The sequence below is a fragment of the Tupaia chinensis genome, unplaced genomic scaffold (assembly GCF_000334495.1).
Source record: "Tupaia chinensis unplaced genomic scaffold, TupChi_1.0 Scaffold000340_1, whole genome shotgun sequence".
Taxonomy (NCBI): domain Eukaryota; kingdom Metazoa; phylum Chordata; class Mammalia; order Scandentia; family Tupaiidae; genus Tupaia; species Tupaia belangeri.
Window position 1 is genome coordinate 1,341,120 of NW_006159834.1, and position 9,434 is coordinate 1,350,553.

The window sequence follows — 9,434 nt, forward strand, 5'->3', positions numbered from 1 at the left end:
GTTGGACACAGTGGCACACGCTTGTCATCACTTGAGAGGCTGGGGAGAAGGGCTGCACCTTGGCAAGGCCCTGCCAAAAATGCCTAGTTCTCCCTCTCTTTGCTCACCCACATCTGAAGAAAAAAATCATTAAGGATTCTTAGATTATGGACACATCTAATAGGTCATTGGAAAAGCCATGATGCATTTTTGCATAGAAAAATAAAAACATCACAACTTTTCCAGGAACCCAACATATGCGTGAAGTCTTTCTTACATCCTTTCCATGCATCCACTTGGAAGGGATCTCTAAGTTGCTGAACCAAACAAGCTTGTGGACCACCAAAATACAAAGCACAGGACTGCAAACTATTCACTATGCATGTCAGCAAATCCTTCCTGGCTGTCCCAAGTTAGGATTCACCACTTTGAAAGAATTCTTGGGAAACTGTATTCATGATAGCACTTGTGCACATACATGTGTGAGAAGCACTCCCTTGGGGTCTGATCACCCCACAACCCCCTTCCTCCGGTTGGGTGCTGGGAATCATGAGTGCACCTGTGTGTTTCAGGCCAAATGGGCCAGGGGTTCAAACCACAGTTGCCATTTGGGATCTGGTGCCAGCCTTGCTGGGAAATTTTTGAAGGTATCTTTAAACTATTGGGTCATCGGGAGTGTCATGATGCATTTTTGCATAGAAAAAAATTTTTTAAAAATTACTCTCCTGATGACCTAATACTTTCTTGGACAAAAGGAATACAATTATAACACAAATGGATATAAACTTCTGTATATTTCATGAAAATTTGGAAAACTGATTTAAGCATCTAAAATTCTGCCATGCTAGGAACTAATTTTAAGTGTCTTTATTCTGCTTAATTGGAAACTTCCATATGCCTAGCATTTTTCAAATCCTGCCTACATTTACGCTCTAGCATGGTGAGCTATTCTGTCTAAACTGCCTACTGATCTTGCTGGAGAAAGTCCATAAACAAACCTGTCTGAATTAGAACAAATTCTTCATGCCATGTGCCTAGAACTTCCACATAAAGTAGACTGTATGAGATGATGGTGTCTTTTGAGATGGAGATGAGGAAAAAACTGCATTATGTCCCAAACTGCTACAGTGGAGCCAGTTACCATGCATACAACTTATACCAAATAAAAACAGCTCCAAAAATTATATATAGAGCTGCTTCCATTTACCCCATTTGAGTGCAAAATACTTAGCTGGTGAGTCTCAAAATGCCTTGTTGATTTGGGGAAGGAAAAACATTCTACACGCATAAAATGCTTCAGAACCTTCTCTGCTTGGTTACCAATACGCCAAGTAGGTCAATGAACAAAGAAACAGACTTCTACAAGCTGACGGTTCTTTGGGCCTGGAGACACTGCTGAAAAAGGCCAATGTTGTTTCCATTAATATGCAAGATCAGATTCTCTGTCAGTAGATCTTAATGAACACAATAATGCATGTAAATAAGGAGAAAGGGCTATGGGACGTGTACCACAGCAAAGTAAAAAATATGGACAGTACTTTTTTTTGAGAGGTTCTTGCTACAGGACACGTGCACTCGCCAGAAAGACAGAGACAGACAGAAAGCGAGAAATCACCGTCCAGGGGGGATGACCATGCTGCCATCCCTTCTCCTCCGTTCTCTCAGGATCTTGGGCACGCATGCACACGCGCCCGGTGTGTTTAAGCCACTGGGTCCAGGACTCAAACTGTGGTCAACCACATGGGAGTCCAGCCCCCTTAACCACCACACCACCTGCCAGCTCACATTCTTGGTCTTAAAAGCTCTCAAAAGTATGTCTGCCTCCTAAATGCTTCTGGTTGACTCTGGTTAAGCATAATACCTCAACCACTGTATAGCCAGTAGACCTGAAAAGCTTATTTTTGCTCAAATGGTCACAAGTTTATTTTAGATTATGAAATCACCCTCCCCGTTTCCACCACTTCCCTCTGAAATCTCCCCCAAATGCGGCAAAGTTAGTGACTACATGGTGGGATAATCATTCAAACTTTTTAATCTCCCTTTACACATTATATTAACATTCATATTGCAAGGCATTCCATTCACAAATATTACAGTTTGATAAAAACTTCACACACATTCCCCAAAAGTCTATACCAGATTCAGTCACCTTACTAAATCATTAAGATAATAAAAGTAATGAAAACGTTGTCATAATTCTCTTAAAGCAATAAGGTCCGAGGCACTCTGGGAAAGATGTTCTCTCGCAAGTACAGTGTGTCAGGGTCCCGAATGCACTACGGGCGTCATCAGACACCAGTGACAAGCCCACTCCACACCCACGCCTCTATGGGCCGCTCTGTCTTCACTGCATACACTCCGATTTGGACACCGCTGAAAGGAACACGATGCCAGGCCATGGAGGTGATGTCTGATGAGGCTGCCCATAAGTCAAGGGAGGTGTCTGCAGCACACTGACCGCAGCTGGGCCCCACTGCCAGGTTACAGGACTCGGGGAGGTCCTCGCCATCACCCGCAGGCCCACTGAGCGCCCACCTGACTTCCTGTGCTCACAGCTGGACACAGTTTAGACTCTTCCCCATCACCCTCCACAGTGCAACGTCCACCCTTCTCCAAGTATCTCCAAGGTGTGCCCTTGAAATAAAATAGGAGGGGAAGGGAAGGAAAGGGGGCCCCTGTTTTTTGACTAAATAAAGGTCTGAAATAGCAGTGTATTACAGAATTCCCATTCCCTTCTCTCTTGGGGCATGGCTATTTCTGCCATAAACTAGACTTTTAAAAGCCTGATAAAGCTTCTTCCAAAGTAAAACTTGACCGCTTTCCCCACTGACACACAGAGCCCACCCCGGAGGCTCGCGGCAAGTGCTTCCCTTCCCAACACACAATTACGGGTCCAGAATGAGCACGGGGGACGGGGCCGACTCCCAACCAGGAACTAAATCACTGCGCACTACGGGTCCCAGGACCGCACATACCCGTCAGAGCAGAATCAACACGAACCCCTGGCCGCTCAGTGTTTGGCCATCGGGGGCATGGAGTTTAAAATGTATACATATATATTTCCATATATACCATCTTTAAAATTCTGAAGCGACACACGCTGCTCAAGTTTCAAGGACGCTCCTCTTCCCGTTCACCTGGAAAGCAGCTGGCTCGTGACGGCTCGTTTGTGGCAGTGACAGAAGCAACTAGAAGCAGGCTTAAGTGAAAGTGCTCGAGGGCGAGTGAGAACGCGGTGTGCGGATGGGAGGGGCGGGCACTGACAGGAGTTGAGCAGTGTTTCCTTTATTCTTCTCAGCCTGTTCAGACCCAAGACAAGTTCTGGAGGACACATCAAGGCCTGCAGTCCTTTCTCACCTACAGTCAAAACAAAACAAGTGGTAAAAAACTTCCTCTTCCCTCCTGTGCTCTCGCTAACACGCACAGAACCGCAGAGGTGCTGTGGCAATGAGCGCTCCGGGAGAGATCAGCACTGGGACATGAAGTGAGGCCGAGCGCTGTCGAGTCTCCGGGTGAGGATTTCACAGCCAGTGTCCGTGACCAGCAGGGTGTGCTCGAACTGGGCAGATCGCTTCCCGTCTCTCGTCACTGCCGTCCAGCCGTCTGGCCAGGTTTCATCCTGCCAACCACCTAGAACAGAACGAAAACCATTTCTGAATTTAGTTGCTCAGTTTTCTAAACAAACTCTTGAGGTGAGAGCACCTCAAGAGCCAGGAAAAACCAGTTAGAAAAGTTCACCATGAGACCTCTATTTGCAGGTCATTGTTTCCAACTTCATCCTGGTCTTTGGTACCAGTGAAGTGAGGATGACGTTTACAATTCCTCAGTTGTTACAACTGCACATTTCTTATGTTTTTTGACTATCAAATAAAAAGTATTGTTTCCCAGGGCCAGCAGGAGGCATGGTAGGTGGGATGCTAGACTCCCACATGGCCAACCACGGTTCAAGTCCTAGACCTGGCGACTTGGTTTCTCACTTTCCCTGTCTCTCTCCGGTGAATGCACGCACCCTACAGCAAAGTTTAAAAATAATAATAAATAAAACTAAATAGTTTTTTAAAATGCTTTTTCCCAAATAAAGTCACTGGATTTCATTTTAGAAAACACATTGAGGGGCCAACAGGTAGCATAGTGGTTAAGGAGCTGGACTCCCATATGGCCAACCATGGTTCGAGTCCCAGACCCGGTAACTTAAAACTCATGCCAGGCACGTGTGCAAGCATGCCCAAAATCCAGAGAATGGAGGAGAAGGGTGGTTACAGCATAGCAACCTTCCTGGGGCGGGGGGGTTCTCACTCTCTGTCTCTACAGCGAGTGCGCATGCTCTATAGCAAAACTCTCTTTAAAAAAAACTGATACCATTCATCATAAACTATGAGTAAAAACTTGAATTAATAAATTTAGCTCTTTCCTGGTATAACTTTGGCATCTGTCTAAACTATAGCCAGTGTATGCCATGAAGGGAATAATGTAAAATCTCGTACTTTCATTATAGCAATTCATTCCTGACACAAGTTCTGAACGGCAGGCCCAGTCAGATGCTCAACAGTGAATTCTGTGAGTGTTGTACCCCTGGAACCAGAAAGACGGGCAAAAGACAAACAGGGATGGAGGAGAGGACAAGAGAAACAGGGTGAGGCTTGGATCAGAGAGGAGTTGGAACGAGGACAGAAGTGAAGGACAGTGATGAAAACAGGGAGACCATGACAGAACACCCAGGAAGCCGGAGGGGGTGCCATGAAGGGAATTGGAAAGGTGACACCCTTAGAGTCAGGCCTGGACACTACATAACAATGTGTATTTACAGAGACTTTGTTTCAAAATCAGATGTCAAAAAAAAAAAAAAAAATCAGTACATTCTTCACTTAAGAGTAACCCATGGGCGAAGCATACTTCTAGGCCTCGCCAACTCTCACAAATCCCAGCAGGTAAACTCTGCAGTTAGGTACCTGGCCGGCACTCTGAAATCCGGGCTAAGAAGGAAACAAGGCGGCTTACAGAAAGTCGACTCAAGCTTTTCCAAACACCCAAGGATGGGTGGACTGGGACTTTCCCATGTAATAACCTCTGCAACAAAGGGCTTTAGGGCGACTTCGATCTTACTGTGCTGGTAACAGGCTCTTCAGTAACGTCAGGTCTCGCATACTTGGCTACTATTCTGAGGAAATCCCTCTACAGACTTAAGCCTTCTCATGCTGGAGCTGGGACTTTACCTAGTGGAATTAATCTGAAGTAAACCTGCTATAATTTGATGATGATCTGAACTGGCTCTACGGAAAGTTATTTGCTTATTCCCGGAAATACTGCACGGTCTCACCGGCAGGTGCGAGATCAGGAAGGGTATAGCCACACGCCCCTCCCTCCACTGTCTCTGCTTCCACTGCTGATGTATTTACTGCCCTTACAACTGGCCGCACACGGCTGCAACTTTATCCTCACTCCCAGAAATGACAAAAACAGTACATCTGTGCAGTCCTTCTAATTTTCCAAGACTTTTCTTTTTTTTTTTGAGGGGGGGTTGTCTTAGGGTATGTGCACTGCCTAGAAACACAGAGACGGTGGGAGGGAAAGTGGGAAATCACCCCTCTAGAGGATGACCACACCACAATCCCTTTTCTTCCTTTTCCACCTGGGATTTTGGGAATACATGCACATGCAGCCAGCATGATTTTGAAGCTGCCGGGTCCAGACTCAAACTGGGGTCAGCCATATGGGGGTCTAGCCACCTTCACCACACCACCTGCTGGCTGGCCCATATATACGGCATTTTATGATCATATAAATAATTTTACTTAATTCTTACAGTAGCCACAGGGTAGTAAGCAAGATCAAAATTATAACGTTCATTTTAAAAGAAAAGGCAAGAGAATCAGGTGAAGGTGGCATCCTCCAAGATGACCTCGAACAACCCCGACCTCCGATGACCCCACCTCCGGGTACCCAGGCCCCAGGGTGAGCTCCTTCTCCCCTCAGTGTGGGCTCCTGTGCTGACTCAGGTCTAAGGAAGAGAAGAGGGAAGCCACTCCCACGACTCGGCTCCCAAAAGGCTGGAAGGATCCAGAGAGAAACTACCCTTTAACACAGGGCTCTGGACACATAAGTCTACCCTTGCCTCACTGTGCATCCCCATCCCAGTGAAAATAATGAGTGGAAAGCGGAACACCCCGTCGATCTCAGTGGGGTGCTCAAATCACGACACTAAGTCTGTCACTGTCACAGGAAATAATAAAAGTAAGGACACAAAGGATGCCAAGCCAAGTGCCGTGCTTTCTCCACAGCAGCTGATGCCACATCCCGACGCGGGCACCGACCCTGAAGAGTCAGAACGTGTCATGAGTTGAGAGCTGTTGGGCAAGTTGCCCTCGGCAAGGATCAGTTTACTCCTCTGCACAATGGGGATAAAAATGGTGGAGAATTAAATCACATTACCAGGTCTGCCTCGAGGTGGTGGCCACCTAACAATGCTCTGCTTCTCTTTTTCTCACCCCTCCCCACCCTAGGTCAAGCAAAAATATCTACGTATGCTCCTAATCATTATTATTATTTCTTTTTTTCCATTTTTGCCAGGGTTTCAAGTGCTCACCAGAGAGAAGGGGTGGGGGTGAGAAGCACCCTCCACAGGGGAAGGTCACACTGCAGTCCCTTCTCCTTCAGCTCTCCCCTTCAGAGTGGGCACACACGCACATGCGGCACCTGGCATGTTTCTCAAGCTGCTGGGTCTGGCACTTGAACCGCTTGGTCAGCCATGTGGGATCCAGCTGCCTTAACCGCCACGCCACCAGCTAGCCCAGCTGCTAATGATTACAATGCACCCTGGGACAGGATTCTCGTGAAAAGGGACCGAGATCAAGTCAAGTACTTCAGCATCTACTGACTGCAGGACAGTTCCATGGAGAACTACCACTTTCTGGCCGACCTTTACAACCGTCAGCTCTCTACAGGACGCTGAGTCAAGCCAGAGACAGGACGGGGGATGGAAATGATGCAAAAAGAAGGCAAAGGCAGCCAGACCACTGACCTGAGCAGTAATAATAAAATTTTAAAATCCTATTAATCTATGTTACAGCATCCTTTTTACTCACCTTCACAGATCATTGGCTCAATTGTAAATACATGGCCCGACTTCATCACTCCAACTGCTTTATTTTCTGAAATTAAGGGGGGAAAAAATCTCAAAAGATATCAAAAACCAACAGTGTACTATTTACATTTCACTCAGAAGGGTACGCAATTTAGATGCCAATCCATGGCTCTTAAATGAATTGCTCTGTCCTCTCTGAACACCTTCTTAAAGCCCATCATTCAACAGACAGGTGTTAATTCCACTGGTAACCGCCTCTCCAGGGCAGATGTTGTCTAGGGCACATTTCGCATTTTGTAGCTTTTTTGTCCAAATTCACTAACATAGATATTCATATATTTAATATACTTATATTAAATACATAAATTTACTAAAATATTGTTAAGTATAAATAGAAGAAAATATAAGCTATATAGGTATATTAAATATATAAACACACTAAATTAAAATATGCTGTATATTTTACATAGTAAAAAGTATATAAAGACTATTAAATACAAATACATTTATATATTTAAGTTCAGGAATACAGTACAGAGCATTTCCAGGACCATCAAGAGAAACATGATTATGAATTAAAAGTCCAACAATTTTTAAAATAAGGACAGACCTTTTTAGACAATCTGAGATAGAAATGGAGAACTAGTTTAAATTTCGAAGCAAACATCAAGAAGAGATGAGGCACTGAGCTCCGGGAACGGCCACACTGCTCTGCCTGGCCACCAGGTGGCAGACACAGGGGCGCGTCCAGAAGACTGGTGTGGAAGGCCACGTCTCCACGGAGGCTGCGTCACTGACAGGTCTCCCCTGCAGGCCTGTACTCCTGCACCCCTCTCCTGGGAAAAGGCTGTCATGCTGCTTTCCACTAGCTTCACTATTCCCAAATGCACTTAGCACAGATTCCAAATCTAGAGTTTCTAACTTATAAAATCTTACGAGAAAAAAACGAACTGTTCTATAGTCTCACGAGCTTTCTCTCACAACGACATGTGATTTACTGCATATATAGAATTGGTCTATCTCCTCTAGATGTCGAGAAGAAAATGGAAGCATGTCCGTGTGATGTCACCCAAAGAAATCAGGACAAGGGAACGGAGACATTGCTGCCAGCACTGCAGCCCTGGCCAAGCATGCACGCTCGCTGGTGCGCTCAGACTGACCTGGGCTATTCCTGCGTCGTCGGTGTAAACACGCACCGACTCACAGCGCATGACAGACAGTTCCATGGTTAAAACTGAAACACTGGTATTCTGGATGTAATGGTTTAAATGTTACAATAAGTGTCACCTCTATTTTTAACTTTCTAATGTGGCTATTAGAACATTTTAAATTACGTGTGTGTCTCGTAACGCAGTCACTTAGTGATGGGGATACGTTCTGAGAAGTGCATCGTTAGGCGCTGTCGCTGTTGTGCACCCACAGACTAGGACGTAAAGCCTGCTGCACGCTAGGCCACGCGGCAGAGCCCATCTTTACCACCTCGTCGTCTACACGGCCTGCTGCCGACCAAGATGTCACCACGCCACACGTGACTGCATTTCTACTGGACACACTGACAGAGCACGTACACCCTGCTCCTGCTTCTGCCGCTAACTCGCTATTACTCTAGAAAAGTTACAACCACCACTCTGGCTCAGATATGCATCACCTGAGCGTCTACACTGCGGCGGACATGCCGGTACTGCAAAAGACCTGTACATGCCCTGTCATCTCTCCTGCAGAGCTGCTGTGGTGGACATTCTAAATGCAGGGGGTCATTATCATTAATGCCTCCCACTAATGACTTGAACAAAGAACAACATAAACTCTTCCCTAAGGAGAACTTGTGTGAACTTCTGTTACGTAGAAGGGGGGAGAGAAGTTATGTAACAGTTTCCTGGTTCCTCCCTCCTTTGAGTTAGGAATATAGAGTTACATACCAGAGCAGAGATTATTTACACTCCTACAGGGATCTCTGCTATAGCAACAAAAAAGTAAATAGAAAAGAAAAAAATCCTTGGCAGTTGCTTTTCCTGATTTCCTAAAGGGGTCTTAACATACTAGCTCAACCTAACATTTTGACTTATATAAACCAAAATTATACTTTCCATAAAAATATTTTAAAAATGGGTAGGCCCCAGAGCCTCATGATGAAGGTGAGCGTGATCTTGCATGGCCAATCACGATTTCGAACCCCAGACCTGGTGCCCTGAAAAACATGCTGGGTATTCGTGTGTGCAGAAAGGATTATGGCATGACCGTGCCCCACAGGAGGTACTTGCTCTCCCTGTCTGTTCTCTCTGGTGAGTACATGTGCCTTCTGACAACCTCAAAAAAAAAAACAAAAAAGGGAAAAAAAAAAAAAGGGAGGGGGGCCAAAAAAAGGACTGGTCTT

The 9,434-nt window shown here is 45.7% G+C and overlaps 1 protein-coding gene across 1 annotated transcript in view; it reads right to left on the reverse strand.

Moving 5' to 3' along the window:
• Positions 1-1,993: 1,993 nt before the first annotated feature.
• METAP1 (methionyl aminopeptidase 1) overlaps positions 1,994-9,434 on the reverse strand; it is a gene marked incomplete at its 5' end in the record, with an annotated part of 42,294 nt that continues 34,853 nt past the window's right edge. Inside the window, 2 exon segments of the mRNA XM_014589205.1 lie at positions 1,994-3,609; positions 7,062-7,127. Coding sequence (XP_014444691.1) covers positions 3,446-3,609; positions 7,062-7,127 — 230 coding nt within the window.